At 44.0% G+C, this 20,810-nt stretch overlaps 2 protein-coding genes across 7 annotated transcripts in view; both read right to left on the reverse strand.

Moving 5' to 3' along the window:
• The window catches only part of ZCCHC2 (zinc finger CCHC-type containing 2), a 55,242-nt gene extending 38,944 nt beyond the window's left edge, over window positions 1–16,298 (reverse strand). For 3 of the 6 annotated variants that reach the window (XR_007471695.1, XM_049698003.1, XM_049698002.1), the window contains exons 1-2: window positions 15,027–16,297; window positions 2,569–2,680 (exon numbers count right to left, since the gene is read on the reverse strand). Coding sequence is in view for 4 of the 6 variants with exons in the window: in XM_049698003.1 (XP_049553960.1) it covers window positions 2,569–2,680; window positions 15,027–15,971 (1,057 nt within the window). In the remaining 2 variants the exon portion in view is untranslated. Of the gene's footprint in view, window positions 1–2,568; window positions 2,681–15,026 lie in introns of all 6 variants that reach the window. The other 3 variants (XR_007471694.1, XM_033425000.2, XM_049698004.1) reach the window with 2 other exon arrangements.
• TNFRSF11A (TNF receptor superfamily member 11a) overlaps window positions 1–20,810 on the reverse strand; it is a 257,143-nt gene that overhangs the window by 89,744 nt on the left and 146,589 nt on the right. The window lies entirely within an intron of this gene.

Here is a 20,810-nt window from a genome sequence, read left to right on the forward strand (position 1 = left end):
AGAAAGAAAACATGCTGACTTGTTCTACAGAGACTAGATACATATTTCAGTTACCCAACCTGACAAAGCCAAACGATTAAGCTATTTATCTTCATCTTTACTACTAGCCTTAATCATGAAATAAAACAAAAAAAACCCCAGAAGCACAGCAATGTGCTGTCCATCCATGAAGTAATTTGTTTCTATATCCACTAAGCATGCTGAATGGCTGAAGTCATTTCAAGCACTCTGCTAAGCACCAAAGATAAATAATAAAAGGCGCCTGCAGTGAAGATTATTTTTCTAGATGAAATCTTCAAATTACCACAAATACAGCACTTTAGAGTCATTCAGTTATTTATGCATATTAGGTGTAAACTAGAAAATGTTTTTTGTTTTTTTTAAAATTGGGGGGGAAAAACCCTTCAAAAGTAATATGAACTGGTAAAAATTTCCTTCCAATTGAGAATTTAAAAATTGGTTTTTTCGAATGTGACCCTTAATATCATATAACAGTAACACAAACATAACATTATAATAAACTATGATGGTTCACTGTAGCAACATTTTTCACAATTTATTATACAGATAAAATAGTGATTATAAATTACATTAATGGCTTAAGAACAATTACTCTGAATTGAACTAGATAAGATGGTCAGCTTACTCGTGAAGTAATAAGCAAAAGTGCAAATCCCCAAACTACTCATTTCATACATCCTTCAGTAAAAGTTATCACCTTAGCAAGTAAATCTCTTTACAAATTGAAAAGAGCCAGTCTACTAAGCATAATATAAGGACTTAAGGGGGAAAAAAAAAAAAAGATTGTTGCTCACAGTGTAAGTAGAAGAAATAGTCATGAAGATGATAAAGGTCACAGGGAAGAATTAGGAAAGTGACTCAACAGAAGGTCACTGTTGGATTCAGGGGACAGGAGATGGAGAAGAAAAGGGAAGGACTCACTCTGCCTTAAAAGAATAAGTTAAAATAGGCGAAGTAGAATATACAAAGTAACAAAAGTATACAGGAAGAATTAAGATTGCTGTAGATCACAGAAGGTGGGCACTGAGAAAGCAGGAAACATAAGATTACAGAAATTTGCTGGTAAACAGGTATAATAAACTAAGGAGATACCATTACCAGTATTTTGTGTTAACTTTCCAAATGTATAATGTTTGGTGGCCTGCTTCTGGACCAATTTCCCTTGGTGGGTGAGAAATGTTGAGAATGGGACAAAAGAAAATCTCAGAAGCCAGGTTAGAAGCCTTCAACTGCTCACAACTGCTGCAGTATGATAAAAGCCAAAGTGGGGAAGTGAGAGAGTCTGCTGTTTCCAAAAGCTGTTCTATTAAATCATGTGAAGGATGATGCTATTAAATAAAAACCACCTGAACTAATCAATGTTCCAAAATATGAAGCAGCTTTACTTCTAGGGAAGGGGACCACTGGGGCAGTGTGGGTACGGGAACACGGCTATGGCTTCAGCCTTGATTTCAAGTTATACCTGCTGTGATCTATCAGAATCAAGATGAGGAAAACAAAGGAGTATGTGGTGAGGAATGGCTGATAACGGGAGATCCCCTAACCCTCATAAATTAAAACTGAAAAGCATGGACTGTGTACATTTGTTTACAAATTAAGAATAAAGGAAAAACCATCTATGAGTACGTTACAGTTAATTGTTACCTTTTTGATGTAGTCTTTATGTTTTTTTTTTTAATATCTTTACTTTTTTTAAAAAAAGGACCTTCACGGCAAAACCAAACTCTGCTCTAGGTTACTGGTAGGCTCACTGAGCCTGGCTGAAGCAGTTCATTCATGATTCGAGTAGTTTAATAGTCTTGAATAGAAGTGGTAATTCTGTAAACATTTTCTAAACATTAAACATTCACACCTATTTTTCCTCCGTGAGGAAAAATGCATTACACGAAAGGATTATTACTGGAATTAAAAGGAAGCAAAACGACATCAATTCAAAGCTGTTATAACTGAGTGTGATGCTAACTGTACATCCTTCACCCTTCCAAGACCACCCAGGTGGCAGTCAACATTTGCCATTTCAAATTTCCCTCAATACAGGTTAACGGACTCCCCAGATGTGAGGAGAAGAGAATATCTGAACTCTTTTCTTTTCAGGTGGCAATGTCCTTTCACTCCTCCACCCAGTCCCCCTGAAAACTGCATTACTGCAGGAAGAACGGGCTTGTAAGGAATTTCTTCACTCTCTTGCAGTGAGCTTCTGTAAAATTAATTTCTTCAGTAGACACTGAGCACGTTCTACAGATAAAGCACTATGCTAATACTCTGGGAGTACGTTAAGGTCTTTGTCCTCCAGAAGTATGCAATCAGATTTAAGACAAGGGACCACAAGGCAGAACCATGTAAGCATGGGCTGGGACAGGGGCTGCAGAGCCAGAGCCCAGACACAGAGTCAAGGAAGTGGGAGGGCTGGCATTTGAGCTAAACCCAGGACCTGTAGGATTTCTCTACTTCAAAAAGGAGAAAGAGGAGTGAGTTAACCAATGTCAGTAGCGCTCTGCAATCTTTTCGTGCACAGATGTTTTAAAGTTGAGGAAAAACACAGCATACCTTCTCGCTGGGTTCTATGAGGTGCCACAGTAAGTCCATCATGAGGTATCAGGGCTTGTTCCATTAAACTGGCCTCATTACTTTGCATATAATCACCATGAGCAGAGTCATTCTAGAGGAGAAAGAGGGGCACATGTTAATCTATATCAGAGACTAAGAATAGTGAATGCCACAAAAATAAACCAGATTAAAGTCCTACTTTTAATAGCAATAATTTTAATAGCAATTTTTAGAGATAAAATAGGTGATTACACATTAAGAGCAGAAAGGTACAGTGTCAGAGCAGTGGGGAAAGAAGTATCAATATTTATCTTCATTTAATGGCAATATTCTATCCATTATTTAATGTCCCAGTTTCCTGGGACACCTTGCAAACTGCTATTCAGAACTGCCAATGATGTCAATTCTTTACCTAAGTGAACCAGGATCGAAGAAATAAATATAAAAAGATGGTACCCTTTATTTGTATTTTTTTTGTATTTTTTATATAATTATGCAATTTTTATTCATTACTTGGTCTTAGTGACAGTCTAACAAGACGCTTTGTTAGCAAAAGTATCATCAATACACAATTCTAAACAAGAATGTGTGTGGACAATGACCTTACTATTAATGTTAAACCATCTAATAGCAACCGGGTGCTCTAAATCTGAATTTGCTCAGCCAATCGCTACCATTAGTGAACTAGAGGTAAGTTTCACCCCAGAACTGCTACTTGGAGTAATGAAGAGCATGCTAATCTTACACACAGCTCTCAGAATTCAAGTATTGTCTTGTATATATTGTTACTCTAACCCACTGGGTAAGCCAAAAATTAAAACAGCTTTATCACAGTTCTTTATCACAACTCACACCTTATCCTCCCCTTTATGTTCAGAATCTCAAAACACTACTCAGACCCAAATTATCTCAGTTACAGGAACCAATTTCAATTTTGCAAATCTGCAATAAATAATATACGTTAATTTTTTGAACTGTATAGAGAAATGAAGTAAACAGAAGACCCTAAACTTTCCAAGAATCCTAATTTAAAGACACAGACACAGAGAATGGACTTGAGGACACGGGGAAGCAGAAGGGTAAGCTGGGACGAAGTGAGAGAGTGGCATGGACATATATACACTACCAAATGTAAAACAGATAGCTAGTGGGAAGCAGCCGCATAGCACAGGGAGATCAGCTCGGTGCTTTGTGACAACCTAGAGGGGTGGGATAGGGAGGGTGGGAGGGAGACGCAAGAGGGAGGGGATATGGGGATATATGTATATGTATAGCTGATTCACTTTGTTATACAGCAGAAACTAACACGCCATTGTAAAGCAATTATACTCCAATAAAGAAGTTAAAAAAATATATTTTGTTCTATAGTCTCATCATTCATTCTGGCCTGTCAATGAGTGTGGGTTGCCAGTTGACACCTCTATTTCTAGGAATAAGGCACCATAATAGGTACTCTTGGGAGCAAAGCTTCAGCCTTATCGTATGTCTTGTTCTAGAAACCCAAGGAAATAAAGACTGTCTACACAGAAACACTTAAGAAGGGGAGCACTGACCTCTTAAGTCAACATCCAACTTTCGAATGGCATTCACCAACTTTCAATATTACTGAATAAAAAAAAAGTGGATACAGGAATTCTTCTAACGATAACAAAATCATGTATTTCCTAACCCAAACCATATAATCATTTACTACAAAGTAATACAACCACATTGGCCTAAAATTGCTGTAAATACGTCAAAAATCAATATAAATAAAGCACTGTAATCCTCTCAAATACTTGTGTAAACTGGAAGTTTAGCTTAATAGGTCAACCATTTTATAGAGAGTATTTTCCACACTGTTCATATGTAGTTCATGAATTAAAAATAACACCTTTAAATATAAATGAATGCAAAATATAAAAGAAACAACAGTTTTCATCAGGGAAATGAGAAGCAAAACTACAATGAGATACCACTTCATACCCATCAGAATGGCTATTATCCAAAAAATGGACAAGTACTGGTGAAGATGTGGAGAAATCGGAGCCCTTGTGCATTGCTGGTGGGAGTGTAAAACAGTGCAGCCACTGTGGAAGACAGTACAGCAGTTCCTCAAAAAAATAAAATTATCATATGATCCAGCAATTCCACTCCTAGGTATATACCCAAAAGAACTGAAAGCAGAGGCTCAAGCAGATAATTAGTACTCCAATGTTCATAGCAGCATTATGAACAATAGCCAAAAGGTGGAAACAATTCAAATGTCCACTGATGAACAGATAAACAAAATGTGGTATATATACAACTGAACATTACTCAGCCTTAAAAAGGAACAAAATTGACACATGGATGAATCTTGAGGGCATTATGCTAAGTGAAATAAGCCAGACACAAAAAGACAAATACTGTATGATTCTACTTATATGGGGTACCTTAGAGTAGTCAAATGCATGGAGAAGGTAGAATGGTGGCTACCAGGGGCTTCAGAGAGAGGGGAACGAGGGGTAGCTGCTTAATGGATACAGAGGTTCAGTGCGGGATAAAAGAAAAGTTCTGGAGATGGATGGTGGTGATGGTTGCACAACGGTGTGAACGTACTTACTGCCACTGAACTGTACGCTCAAAAAAGGTTAAAACAGCAAATTTTGTTATTATATTTTACCACAATAAAAAATTAAGAAGAATAATTTTATCATGTTGTCTCCACAAATTTTATATTGAAGCAATTGTGTGAAAGTAGTTTGCTTCACAATCAAAATCACATTTTTAAAGCCTGAAGTTACTTTAAAGAACACAATTTAAAAACCAAGTAAAAAGCCTCCTAGTTTAATAAGATAGGCAGAAAAATGGTATTTGACCAAGGACTGAAGTTCGTCAACCCATGAAATATCTACTAATTAAGTTTTCTGCCCCCTCCCAACACCAAGTCTCAGTATGTACCAAAGCTATAAAATCATTTAGACTAAATTTAGAAACTATAAAATTTTAAATTTTATTAATTTAACAAAAATTTAATGCCTCATGAGCTACAGAGATCAGAATCACGGTGTTTATTGGTCCCAGCGTGAACGGTGGTCAGTTCTGCCGTTTCTCCTCTCCTTGTCACGCGTGCTTTGCTCTGCGTAGAGGAAGGTGCCATAAAATCTGAGAACTACTGGTTCAATGGAATCGTACAGGAAGGAATTATGCCCACTTTTTCTATTAAGTTCAGATTCCCAAGCAAATGCAATATAGATGACATGCCAGAATTGGCATTTTACAAAAAGAATCAGGACCAAGTAGAAAGTGGGAGAATTTTCTCTGCTTGGATTAAGAAGACGAAGTTTAAAAATTCTAAGCCGGCAAAAGAATGCACAGGAACAGAAAGAGCATTGGTATGTGTGTGCCCTTCTCCTTTCTATAACTCATTTGAGTGTGTAAAGCTTTTTCTGACCTATGGCGTGCTCCTGGTTAGCTCAAATCCACATGTCACGTAATATATCTCGTTCATTCTAGAGATTGCTCAGATTTCAATTTTACGCATGTAGAGCCATCACAATTACATACTTGAGATCTCTTAAATGTGGAGAAAGTTTATGAAATAGTCAAGTGACTGGACAGTCCCAAAAAGATTCTTCTCTGAAAATACATCATTAGAACAAAGATCACACTGGTCTCATTTTGCTTTAACAAAGGTCAAACTGTAGGTTTATTTTAGCTCATCTACCAATGTTCTACACATTCCCTCTTGTCCTTTGATGCGGACTGTACATTTTAAAATACCAAGACATTCTTTCTAAGAAAGAAACAAAAAACAAAAGCAGAAAATGAATTTCTTAGTTTTTTTTTTTTACTAATTTTACTAACTTCAGAAGTTTTTACACTCATCAAATCAGACTTAGAATTTAACACTAGTATATATAACAACACCACCTTATTAAGCTTTTGTGGTAGATGAAAGATAGCCAAAAATACTTTTGATACTCCTCCCACTGAAAGGTGGGTCTAATTACCAACCAGTGGATCTGGGCTGACTTTAGAGACCTGACTGACCAGTAGGATGGGATGGAAGGGATGTTCCTGGATGGCTATAGATAGGTCATAAGAAGCCTTGCAGCTGGGCCTCTGGGAACACTTGCTCTTGGAGTCCTGAGCCAGCCTGTGAGGAGTGCAATTCTCCTGAGGCTGCCATGCCAGAGACCATGCAGAGAGAGGAGAGGGGTAGAGATGCCCCCAGTCCCCAGCTGTGTCTCCAGACATCCTGGAGTAGAGACAAGTCGCCCCTGCTGTTAGTTACCTGTCTAAATTCCTGGGCCACAGAATTATGAGAAATAATAATAAAATGGCTGTTGCTTTAAGCCACTAAGTTTTGGGGTAATCTGTTACAGTTCTAGGTTTTAGATTCTCTTCTTTAAATAACCAGGATTGTACCTAAAGCATATGCTATTATTTAAGCAAGATTCATAGAAAGTCTTCCTTTGAATGTCAGAAAATGATTCATTATTAGAAACATTACTGAGATGTCAAATTTCATCTCTTTTGGTAGAAGAAGAGGGAAGAAGCTGAGGCGAATTTAAGAATTATTGTCTGTCTCTTTAATTGAGAGGATGTGGTAGAAAAGCAGATATCTGTCTCATCTTTACTCAATGAAACAGTATAACCCAACCCAAAGAAATGCCTTGAATCAATCTATAGCATCTGATAAAAGGCAAGTTCTGGTGTGAGAAGAAACATGGATGGTAAATGTATTAAAGTTATGCCGCAAAGAACAAAACTGACCCAACAGTGCAGAAAGGAGGGAGCAATGAATCAGCAGCTTAGAAACAGTATGCCATTTGGGTTTCTGCTATGGATTTCAGTATGGATTTCTGCTATGATCATGGACTCACTTCCTATGTAATTTACTGTTTAACTAGAAATGTGCGAATAAGGTGATTCAGCAAGACGAGTGTGGTAGAATTCACTATGTTAAAGCATGGGTAAGCGCACTCTAGTTATTGAATGTGGGAGGAAGTGCTAAACTATGTACTGAATCCGTGTATACACTTTGCCATCACAGCCCACAGACCAGACCTGGCTCTGTTAAATTCTTCCTAACATGACATCTCTGAACTGACAGCGGCTACCTGTGTAGAGCAGGAGTGGCCTGGAACTGGGTGCATCAAACAAAGATGGGAGTGGGAAACTTGATTCACTGTAACTTTCTATGTATTCTGGGGAACTCTGAATTTATTACAAATAAAAAACATTAAAATTGTCGATGTCATCATCTTTTCTAGAGAACTGCTCTTGTAGGATGCACAATTAGGGAAGATGTAGCAGAGGAACACTGATACAAAAGCCTACTGGGGATGAGGGGAGTATAGAATGAAAGAAGTGAGGGCAGCAGTTTTTACCTGGATGTGATGTTTACGAAACTCCCTTTGTGTTTCTGCTCTTTGAACCTCAATGGCGCCATCTGTAGCTGATAGGTGGACTGGTGAAAAAATATAAACTGTATTGGACTAGAAAGGTATAGAATGCAGGGAGTAGTGGTAATGGCTTCTGGCCTAGACCAAAGCTGGGGTGCCCCCCTCTTTAACATCAGCGTCTGTTTCCTTTACCAACCTTCTGCTCTCCTACCACAGAAGGGGAAAGACCTCTTCTTTTACCCTGGAATTAGGAGGCTGAACAAGAGCTGCTACATCCCTGGGCTAGCAGCCCCCAGATTTTTAAATCCCCACTTTGCCAGAATGTTTCTTGGGTGAGTTGAAAAGAACGCACCCATGAGCATGGGTACAAAAGGATCTAACGAGGATGTGTCTCTCCTCCCTAGCCCGTATATGACCGAACTGCCCTCTCCTACACAGCCCCACCCCACAGGAGACACCAAAGGATCTTGGTAGGAGGTGAGCCTGGGCTCAGGAGCCTGACCGCCAAATGGCCCTGCACGGACTTCTAGCTGAAGCACAGCCTTCACCCCCAGTGGAGAAATGTTCCTGGGACCATGTGGAAATTGTAACTTATAAAGCTTATGAAGCATCCTTGACAGAAAGTGACTTATAGGTCGGTAATTATTAGTGTTGGGAAACACTGCATTAGGACTTGTGTTCAATACCAACTGGGAGAACAGGCACCTTCCCCAAACTAACAAAACCACTCAACATCACCCTCTCTGTAAGTGTTTGATCTCTTTCCTGAGGAAGTCTTCTCCAAACACCACAGCACTGTGGCTGACACACGACCATGCTGTTCCTTCCAGGACCACTAGAGAATTTCAAGCATTTGATACCCAAAACAAAAATCAGTTATACTGAGGGAACATTATGCTTCCTAACGCTCCCAATTTAAACGTTCCTAACAAGAAACATAAAACCCCCACAATTCTTAGATTATAAACTGCTCACTTGAGTGACCAAAGTTTTTAACTTTCAGATCATAAGCAAGGTACTATCTCAATTCCACATCTGGCTCCCACCACCCCTCAAGCAAATCACGGATCAGAGATCAACACTGGGCGACAGTAACTACGATTACCCAAATAATACAGTTTGTAAGTTGTGACTTTCTCCATCCTATCAAAACATCACCCATAGGTTTGCACCAATATGCACCCCTACACACAAAAACTTAGTTAATTTAGGGAGTGCTGTACATAACACACGACCTGATTTTGAAAGAATAATTAATAAGCACAACTATTCAGCATTCACTCATTGAAGCTTCAGTTCAAATCTATACTGTTCCATGCTTTCTACCTAAAGGAACAATTCCTTCTATTATTTCCAAAACAACTGTGCCTATACTACATGGCTGCAAGTAACCATAAGGTAGCTGATAATTCACCAACCCCCCCCCACCAAAAAAAAATCACTTCCTGATGCACTTTGTCTTACAGCAATTAATCATAATGGTATTTTTCAGAGCTATATTTTTGTTTGTTTGTTTGTTTGTTTTTGTTTTTGTGGTATGCGGGCCTCTCACTGTCGTGGCCTCTCCCGTTGCAGAGCACAGCCTCTGGACGTGCAGGCTCAGCGGCCATGGCTCACGGACCCAGCCGCTCCGCGGCACGTGGGATCCTCCCGGACCGGGGCACGAACCCGTGTCCCCTGCATCGGCAGGCGGACTCTCAACCACTGCGTCACCAGGGAAGCCCTCAGAGCTATATTTGAAATATCCTAAGCATACGAAATTTTGACTGAACACTTACAATATATGCAATGTTGACCAAAAAATGAGACGTGATGCCTGAGTCTTTGGGGAACTTATAAAATTGACCTTCCCTCCTGGATTTTAAGTTAAAAATAACTCAAAGTAAAAGAAAAAAAAAAGAATCATAGGATACGTAGCGAAATTGTAACACAGAATATACACGCTACTGGAATGCAGAGGCAGTGAAGTCTTAGGAGAAGATTACCACACGGACAATTCCAGAGAACAACATGCAAGAGGTGATGGCATGAGTCAGCCTTGAATAAAAGAACAGACGTGAGAGGAAGGAGCAGAAGAAAGATTTTGAGTCCAAAGACCTAGTAGAGACCACGTCCCATCAGTCACTGTAAGAAAACATGGTATGATTAAATATTGCTTTAGGAAGATGTATCTGGCAGTGGTATCCAACAGGTAAGAAGTGGGAAGGCTGAAAGCAAGGGAATCAGAGGTAAAAGTCCCAAAACAGAATGGTGTCAGCAAGGATGAGAAAAGGGGGGATCCAGCATATGAGGGGTGGAGAGGATTAAGATTATCAAGCAAATCAGAGTGACTAGGAATATGATGGTACCATTGAGAAAACTGGATGAGTCTGGAAGATCTTTTTTTTTTTTTTACAGATCAGTGATGCATTCTTTTCATACATATGAATTTAAAGTGACAGTGAACATTTCAGGGAGACACACAAATTTCCACTTGCTCCCACTGCAACCAGTTTCTTTCATCTGACCTTCAAGGCCCTCTGTAACCCAACCCCTATCATCTCTTCAGGCTTCTGCATTTCTTTTCATCCACTGCAACCAAATTGTGCTATCCACTCTTGGAACCATCAATAGACAGATGGGTTGACCTATCTCACTCGTGTTTACCAAGCATTTTCATGTACGTTATCACGTTCATCTTCACGGCAGTTACATGCAATAAATGGTGATGAGATCCCTATTCAATACTAGGCAGTCTGAAACGTGAAAGGCCAAATAACTTGCAAAAATGACCTCTTCAAAACCTAAACCTGACCTCAAATGATTTCTTGAATGAGCATTAAACAGGCCCAATGAACTAAGACATTTAGAAGGGCATTAAAGCCAAATGTTCCCTGGAGCATAGGAAGAACAGAAGGAAACGGACTACCGAGCACCCAGCAGCTCTGCCACCTGTAACATAAACACCCGATTAGGCACTTCCCTTCTGGAGTGACTGTTTACACAGCCTGGATGAAGGTGGCTTGTGTAACAAAGCGCTCTCTGTGAAGAAAGGGAGTGCTGTGACAACACAGTCCTCCATAATGGAAAACACGGTTGATAAAAGTGAAACTCAGTCTGCTTTGAGGGTAGTTCAGGCTTTTTCTGCTTTTCTTAAAAAAAAAAAAAAAAAAATTAAGCTTAATATTTCTCAAGAATAACAAAAATATTAAATATGCTTAAACATCAGCCAATTTAATAGCTTCTATAAAAAAAGGCATAAAAATGTTTAATTATCCATGGATTCCAGGCTGCACTCTGAAATAAACGAAAAATTACATAACTTAACAAAACTGCAAAATAGCTTTACATCATCCTAACTAAATGTGAAAAAGATTTAAGCAGATTATGGTTGCACGGGAGTTCATGATAACCCAAATTCAAAATATGTATTTTCTCTATTCCCATCCCCAAATCCAATACTGGGAAAATACATATTTTAATGATTTGTGACCCAGAGAAATGCTTCCTTTGGGCTTATCTGTAGCATACCAGATCTTTACAATGTAAGAATTAACAAAACTGCCCCAAATGTGTCTCATACATCAGCTTAATTACTTAACCTTCCTGAACACCAATCAATTTAGAGGTATGGTAATAGAGAATACAGAAAATACTATTATGTATAGACTTCTATTAGGCTAAAAAAAAGAAAAGAAAAGAAAACCTACTCCTGAAAACAACTGATGTAACAATCTGGATGGCTGCATCTTAGTGGAAAAGAAAACGCACTGAACGTCATTCTCAAAGAATTTGTGCTCAAGACAATGTGAATTATTTTGCATCATATCCCCTTAATTCAATCACCATAACCTTAAAAATAAGTTATTATTCCCATTTTACAGATCAGAGTGAGGCTCACGGATTTAAGTGTCCTGGTTAATATTACAAAGTAAGTGGCAGAGCTGGAATTTAAGCCTCCAAGTCTAGTGCTATACTAAACATGGCTATCACTCTTCAAGGCTTTGATAGCCTCTACAACACACTTCCTGTCCCCTATCCCATAAAAAAACCCCACAAAAGGTAATTAAAAACAAACGATATATATTACATTAGTTAATTTGCAGAAAAATTAACGGTATATTAACTTACGGTATAAGTGAGATTTTCCCTGAGTTCTCCTTACCTGAGAAAACCACTGCAGAGAAAAATGTAAGTAACTGGAGGAGGATACCCAATAGCTCCCATTTGCTACTAAAATAATCACTGCTTAACTGTGATCTTCTAAAAGCCTCTCCCCAAAGGCATTTATTAAGTGAGCTGTTTGTATTCTTTGCTGCAGCCAAAGCAACCTAAAACTTCCCGTAAGTCATGGCTAGTATACCCTTACTCTAACAGAGAATTAAAAGACGATTAGCTCTACTTCATCCATTTAATATAGCTGATGCTTAAGACACTAGTGAAGAAATACAATTATTCCTAAGCAATGAAGAAGTTACAAGTATGGGTCTGAAAGGTTACTTCCGGGGCCAAAAAAGGCTGCCACAAGAACTCCCCTTTGCCATTCCCAGAGTGCACCATGCAATCCACAGGGTTCTTCGCTCGATCCTTCAACTCCACCTCGCCCAGCGAAGGCCTAAGGGACACCCCCTTGGAAGCGCGGCCCGTCCTCAGCCCGCTCCCTCGGGGGCGGGCCCAGCGCCAGTCACGTGGGAGGCGCGCGGCCGCCATCTTGCAGGGCGGGCGAGGGGAGGAACCCCGCAGGACCGGCCCCCAGTCGCCGTCCGCCGTTCCGCGGCGGCGCGTCACCGCGCGGCCCTCGGGCGCGAGCCTCGGGCACCTCCCTGCAGACTCGGAGGTGGGCCCTCCCTCCCCCTAGTGCATCGACGGTGCAAGGCCGCGGTACAGCTGGGTTGGACTGCAGTGAACAGGGATTGAAATCAATCCACCCCCATCTGCCGCCTCTAGAGAGCGAGCCTGGGAGCAATAAGATCCGCGGAAATGTCTTCAAGTCCATAACAAGCCACAGCTGAGGGCCTCCGAGTCCACGCCAACAAGCAGAAAGTGTGGGGCAGTAACAATTTAGTGAGACTTAAGTGACTTGTTACGGTAACCCTAAACAACTACTGGAGAAAAAAAGTTCATCACAACACCAACGTCTAGAAATAGCTTTCAGTGTCACCTGTAGTGTGTGTATCCCCTATTATTTATTCCCCCACTTCTACTGACAGCCACAGCACAAGGCACTGCCTGAGAAGTAATGATGTGCTGAAATTAATGGCAGGATGCCCAGCCTCACTCTGTCCACTCTTCCCAGCACTCACTGGTTGCCAGAAAAGGCCACACACTGCAGTCACGATAAAAATTTCATTACTGTGGTTTTCGTGCTTCTCTCTCCTTGTCTAGTCACCTTCCAACACATTATAAGCAAATTTTAGAGGCAAAAAAAAAAAAAAAAGACTCAGCTTTAAAACCAGAAATCGGTTACCCTTGTTGGAATGATACGAATGGAATATAAACTGCTCCACTGTGGGACATTTTGATTGTATCTACACTCTAAGGTTATCTCTACAATATATACTATTACAAGAAAACAATTTTTTTAAAGATATGTAAGTACTGCTTCTGAGTTCAGACTTGCTTCTCTAAATTTAATGACGGGTGCAGGATTTTTTTGGAATTAGTGAGTAGGCTGAAGAGTGGTAAGGGCTTATACCATCAGTATACACAGTTGCATGCTAGTAGTAGACACTGGAAAATATTTCAAGCTCACCAAGAAAATTCTGGATACTAGCGTTACTACATCTGAGTTTGATAAAGTATGTCCTAAAATGTGAGTTAGTCACTTCACAGAAGCCTCGTTATAAAAAGGAGGGGTTCAGCCTAGATTATCCCTAAATCCCTTCCAGCCCCCAAATTCCTTTCATTCTGTGGGTGCTGGGTTCACACAGCCATTAGAGAAATACAATGCCCAGTTTAAATTCCAAGGTATTGAACGTCAGCAGATATATAAGTTTAATTAACTTTCAAGCAAGGAGTGAAAAAACTCCCCCTTTCCATCCTGGAGATCACCTAAGTTAACACGGCATCCAAATAAATACTTTTTAAATAGTTGTGAACCACGAAAATAAACTTACTGTACAGGTTTTACTCTAAATAAAAGCTACTACTCCATAAGATTGTGACGCTCAATGACTTTATATTGGGCCTAGATTATTATTAAATTGCTTTCGTGGCCAAATAAATTAATTTTCTTTAATGTTTGCGACAAATGACTTATCTTAATTCTCGTCTTCTACACTTTGGTGTTTAATAACTTTTTAGAAAACACTTATGCCTCAGTAAAGGACCAACAAACATCCCCGTACTCAAATGTGTAAGCACGGCTCAAACCCATTACAAACTAGGACACGCCAGAGGCAAAGAGCATAACCAACCGCCCCAGGAGGGGTTTCTTTACCCAGACAACCAGCGCTACGACTTATCTAATTTGAGTCATTTCGCGGGTCTCCACATCTGACGTTTTTCTGGGAACATCAAGTTCCCTGAGCAGGAGCCAAAGACCCTACGACTCCCTCTAACTCAGGCATACACTGAGCAAAAAGAGCCCCTCTGTATCAAAGACAGGGCCACACGCCGGGAGCGCACCTTTAGGACGCCTCACCGAGGGGCAAGGCAGAGCTTTACAACGTGTGACCAGAGCGCCAGGAGGCAGGAAAGGGAAAGCTCAGCCCAGGGCTGACTGCGGCCAACACACAGGCTCCCCTAGCGCTTCGCCTTTCCCAGCACGTCGAGATGCTCAAAGCCAGAAAGGTCCCGAGACCCTTCATCCGAGAGGGGGACGGGGCTGAGCGCTCCATGTTTTCCGTGGCAACTCCGGCACGGAAGAGACTTCTAGAGCATTCTGTTATGGCGGGTACCCGTGTGTGTAGGGGCGGGGGGGTGGGGAGTGCAACTGAACGGCCCAGCAAAACGCAGATTAGTGCTCTGGGGCTGGGAGCCTGGGCTGGGGATGCCGAGCCACCTGCGCCGGGGTGAGGCTCGGTCAAGGGGCGTCCGAAAGGCAGGCGGGGGAGGCCGCCGGGGCAGTGACCGCCCCGCGGGCGTAGGGAGGCTGGCGCGCCTTACCTGGGCCCTGGGGCCGGCAAAGTTACACAGCTCCGCCTCCCCGTCTTCGGGGCTCCCGCGGAGCGCGGCGCGGAGCCTCTCCAGGTGCTCCCTCAGGGTGACCCGCTGGTGGAAGGAGAACGCCGGGTGCAGCGAGGCCATGGTGAAGAGCAGCAGCAGTTCCTCCTGGGCCCTGAAGCCCAGCCCGCCGCAGGGCTGGGGCTCGGCGCCGCCGCCTTCCGGGCCGGAGCCGTCCTTCTCGGCGTCCTCCTCGTTGTCGCCGTCCTCGCCGGGCTCGTCCTCCGCGCCGCCCCGCGAGCCGTCGCCCCGGGCCGCGCGCAGGCTCTTAAGCACCGAGTCCACCTGGGGCAGGAGGCGGTGCAGGCGGCCGGCGGCCTCACGGTTCTCGGAACCCAGCAGCGCCAGGTAGACGATGAGGCGCGAGCGCACTGCGGGCTCTCGGAAGTCGGCCAGCGGCCCCGGGTCCGAGAGACCGTTGGCCTTGGCCTCCGAGTCGCGCAGGTAGTGGTAGTCCTTGCGCGCCAGGTCCTCCAGGCACGAGCCGAGGAAGCGCAGCTCCAGCGGGTTGCACAGGTCCAGCAGCCCGCACATGAACTCCAGGCGCTGCGCCGAGCCCAGCACCAGCCCGAACCACTCATACACCCGCTCCTGCTCGCGCAGCGCCGCCGTGGGCCCGCCGCCGCCGCTCGGCATGCCCGCTCCCGCCGCCGATCCGCCAGCAACAGGCTGCCCGAGCCCCCCGGGTGGCGGCGGCGGCGGCGGCGGCGGCGGCAGCGGGGGGCCCCGCGGCGGGCCCGAGAGCGGCGGCGGCGGCGGGGGTCGGCAGTCGCGGCGGCGACGCGGCGGCGCCTTAGCGCCTGGCCGCGCGTCCGCCTCAGGCTCCTCCGCCTCGGGCGGCGGCTCCGCGGGGTGCGACGGCTTCAGCGGCAGCTTCATCCTCAGCATCCTCGGCTAAGGCGGCGCGGACATGCGAGCGGGGGCGGGAGGGAGGGGCCAGGAGGAGGGGCGGGGGCCGAGGCGGCGGCGCGGCCGTCAGGAGCGGGTCCCCTCCATGCCGCCGAGGGAGGGCCGGGGGCGGGTCTCGGCCGGCAAGGGGGGCGGTGGCCAGCCGGCGGGGTCGCTGGCGTAGTCTTCCCGGGCCAGAGGCGGGGCGTGCCCGCAGTGGCTCCTCCCCCTGGGCTCCGCGCCGGCTCTAGGAGCCCGGGTGCGGGTGGGAGCGAGCAAGCGAGCGAGCGTGTCCTCCTTCTGCCTCCCTCTCCCGTCGTCCGCACTGGGCTGTGGCGGCGGTACCTGAGCGGTTCCCTCGCGAACTGGTGCGGACCGATCGGCTGGGAGAAGAGGAGGAGCGGCTAGTCGGGGCGGAGACGCTTGCGGGCTCCACTCAGGCACTTCAGCCAATCAGCAGCCCGAACCAATGGTTGCGTAGATCTCCCCGCCCCCCGAGGCCCGCCTCTCTCCGAGAAGCCACGCCCAACTGGCCTTTAGGCGCCTTCCCTCTGGACGGCTTCCGCGCGGTCCTAATGTCTGGTGGTTGCTGCGGGTCGGGGGGAGGACGCTGTGGGACCGTGGGTGGCGGCTAGATGGGCAGGAGCGCGGCGAGGAGGGTGCAAGCCCCACGTGTGAGGAGGGAGGTGGGGAATTGCACCTTTTCCAGGGGCCCGAGCACGGCTTGTGACTACCGACTCTGCCCTACCTCCTCACGGGGGCCGCCGCCCCAGAGCGCCGCCGGGTTCCCTTCGCGGCCGCGTGGTACGCGTCCCAGGAACCGGGCTTCCTCCGGAGGGAGCGCGCTAACCCGCACTTCTTCGGTTCACAGCCCGGCCGACTGTCTGGAAGTCAGCGACAGGACAGTTCCCACTGCAGCTTTACCGGGATCTCTGTGTCGGCTCTCCGGATTGCGGATCGGGGAACAGGGTGGGGAAGCTGGGCTGCGGCTGTGGGTTGGGGGGCCAGGACACCTCGATCCCGGGCGAGCGCTCACCCGGGGCGCGGGCGGCACGGGTCGACGCTGGGGGCGCAGGGGCGACCCGACCCACGGGAGTTCCACGGCCTCTGGACCGAGGCGGGACGCTCTGGTGTGGACGCCTCTGGCCTAACAGTTGCCTCTGGTCTAACGCTCTTTGGAAATTATTTCCACGACAGTTAGCAAAAGCCCTCCAAAGCCCCCATCATTGGGGGATTATTTTATTTTCTACAAAACGTAATATTTTGAATTCCCATGCCGGGAACAGGCTTTCAACTTTTTTTTTTTAAGTTTTCATTTTTAAGGTTTAAAGACCTCCAAAATCTCTTCCCTCTCTGTTTACTTTTTTTTTTAATTTATTTATTTTTGTTTGTGTTGGGTCTTCGTTTCTGTGCGAGGGCTTTCTCTAGTTGCGGCAAGTGCGGGCCACTCTTCATCGCGGTGCGCGGGCCTCTCACTATCGCGGCCTCTCTTGTTGCGGAGCACAGGCTCCAAACGCGCAGGCTCAGTAATTGTGGCACACGGGCCTAGTTGCTCCGCGGCACGTGGGACCCTCCCAGACCAGGGCTTGAACCCGTGTCCCCTGCCTTGGCAGGCAGAGTCTCAACCACTGCGCCACTAGGGAAGCCCCTGTTTGTTGCTTTTTAAAAACCAATGGAGCCTAAGTTTTTACGGTCCCACTGGATCTTTTGAGGGTTAACTTTAAAAAGGTGGGTTTTAAAAAAAATCCTTAATGTTTTAAATTAGGAAGTCCTATTATAGCTATATTGTGGCAGTATGTAAAAAAAGAATCACTTTTTACGAAAGTCTTTCTGAAACTATTTGGACATCTGTTGGGAGAGCATATGCTGAGCCCTCTTTACCCCACAGCTTTATGCCCTAAGAAGCTAATTTATAATTCAGTAAAAGGCTGAACTAAAGCCTAAATCAGTTTCAGTGATAAAATAGGGAGACAACTGTTTTCAACACACTTGAGATTAGTAAAATATATGAAAGCCATTCTTTCCTGTAATTTGCTATTTCCTTGTGTTCTTTTGGTGTGATGTAGAAATCATTACAATCAGGAGAAAACTTTACAAGGACTTTTATTATTACAGTCCTTGCCCCTGTTTGCTGTCAACCTCACCTGCCCTGGAATCTTCTATCCTATCTCATCTGTTCCCACATTTCTGAAGCTTAGGGTGAAATACTTTAGGCAACCAATAATAATCTTGCTAGATACTCACAGGTCCACAGTGAGTCACCCTGTCTAGATGAGGATCGAGGTGATCCAGGCATATGGTCTTCACCTCTTCCTTGGCAACAAGAAGCCATTTGGTATGAACTCCCCACAATACTTGATCCATAAATTTTGGGTCTGAATTCAGATTTGTAATCAATGATGATTACTTTTGTCCTTCTATCTTTCATCCATATTAGAAAATGCAGTGATCAAAGTGATCAAATCACATACATGACACACAGTGATTTAATGATTCTGGCCATCATCCATCAGCTGGATAATTTGCTATTTATGCCCCAGTACATGGTTTCAGAGGTCCCTCTCCATACCACTACTCATTAGACCAGGACTCTGTTTTTTTCCACCCCACCCTAAGTGAGAGAGAGAGAACACCTTCAGTTAAGACTAATGTACTACAACAGGGAGGGGCCCAGATGGAAATCCCAAGATGAGGTGTAGGCGTGTTTATTGAAAAAAACTATCCAGATGATTCTAATAAGACATCCTAGCAAGGTATTCCTCCCACCGGACCTACCTATTGGGAACACCTGCTCTAGATTCCCTGGTATTTTATATATTTTCTATATAATCATTCAGATGGGCCAAATAGTATTGCTGTGGTAATGGTGTGTGTGTGTTTGTATCCAGATCTTTCAGAGGAATATATCCTGTAAAAGACATCTTTAAGGACACAAAGTGCTATTGTGTCTTGTCCCTAGATGATACTTATGCATATTCAATATGTTTTATTTGCCTCTTTAACAATGAAAGATGGTATACCCAGAAGACTGGTTTCAAGTTAAGATTATACTTTGGATTAAGAACCAGCCAGTGTTTGAAGATTGAGGAGACTTTGTAAGCCTTTTGCAGTTGGGTTACTGCAAGAAATTTCACTGAAACTACAATTAATTGGATGGTTCAAGGCAGACTGGTAATGACATCTACTCCATATAAAGGATGCCTAGATACAGCCACGTCTACCTCAGATGATATCCTGCAACAGCTAACCTGATCCGTACCAAGAATTTGTTCTCTTAGTCTTTGTGAATGTTGACCTATCTGCCCCCTTCCCCATTATACCTCCCTGTTTCCTCCATTACAATATAAATATCTTAACATCAACGACCATGTTTTATTCACTTTTATATTTTCACATCTGGAACACAGTAGCTGTTACTAAATGTTTGTTAAATAATGAATGAATAACGCTCCAGGGACCAAAAGTAACTGCTAACAGCTCCTGGGATCACCTGAACCCTTTTCACCTCTAGCAGGGAAGAGAAAACATCGGCTCCCAACCTTGCCAGGCTAGTTCTGAGATTTATTCTAACTGAATTGGCTTCGGTTACATGCCTGTTCCTGATCAATCCTGGAGCCAGAGAAGTGGAGGCAGCTTCTTCAGAACTGTGTGGATCCCCCCAAAAGAAATCCAGGGCTTTTGGAAGGAAGGGAAACATGGATGCTGGGGAAGCACCCAACATGTGTCCAGTGTCATTGTACTTACAATCTATAGTTTTGATCATTTAAGTTGTCATGGGTTTAAGGTACCTCAAGAACAATTTTTTGTTTAGTTAGGTCACATATTTTCCTTTTGTTACATCATATTTATTTTAAGAGATTAAATATTAAATTGTCTTTAGAGATTACAGTTAAAAATCTGGTCTAAAGGTCTTGCAAACAACACAGGTAAATTATTCATTGACATACAACTTAAGGGGAAAAATATTGCGTATTTAAAATTAAAAGGATAAGTTTTTGTAAGGTTTACAAAAACACCCAATATGACAGATTTGAGATAAAAAGAAATCCTCAGTGTTTATGCTGTGGCAGTATTCTCATTGATCAGCTGGCAGTCCATGATCTCATTGATCAGCTGGCAGTCCATGATCTCATTGATCAGCTGGCAGTCCATGATCTCACTGATCAGCTGGCAGTCCATGATCTCACTGATCAGCTGGCAGTCCATGATCTCATTGATCAGCTGGCAGTCCATGCCCAATACTGGTATATGGCACCTTTTCTGGAAGGCTACCATGGGGTAAAATTCGGAGTCTCCCTGGAGTTATGGTTCCACTTGTCAGAAAGTTTCTTAGGGACTTAGATTGACCAGGCTGCCTGAGTATTCCCACTTATAAATCAAAACTTTTAGAGAAACCCTGAAATCCACCAATCTTTGAGCCCTGTGCGGAAATAAACTTGATTCTGAAGTGGTTTGGTTTGCAAAATCCTCAGGCTTCTGATTTGTGTTAGAAATTAAGGAGCTGGATGACCTTAGGCACTTGTGTGGTTCTTTGGTAGCTTTGCAAATAGACCTTGTACCCAATCGCTCAAAAAGGCAAGGGCTGTCTCTCCCCCACCACCACCACCCGCCAAAAAAAATCACACGGCCTTCTAGGGACCTGTGGAAAGGTAGAATTGAAGTTCTGGAAGGCTGACTTGCTAGATAGAAAAATAACCTCTGCTCCAGCAGCATCTCTGGAATAGAATTTGCTGAATTCATGTACTTCTTTAAACATATGGTAACATCATATTATTGGTGAGCTGTTGATTGTCAACCCACCTTAAACCCACCATCTCTTACCCTTTCATCTTCATAAAG

Source organism: Orcinus orca, chromosome 15, assembly GCF_937001465.1.
Source record: "Orcinus orca chromosome 15, mOrcOrc1.1, whole genome shotgun sequence".
Lineage (NCBI taxonomy): Eukaryota > Metazoa > Chordata > Mammalia > Artiodactyla > Delphinidae > Orcinus > Orcinus orca.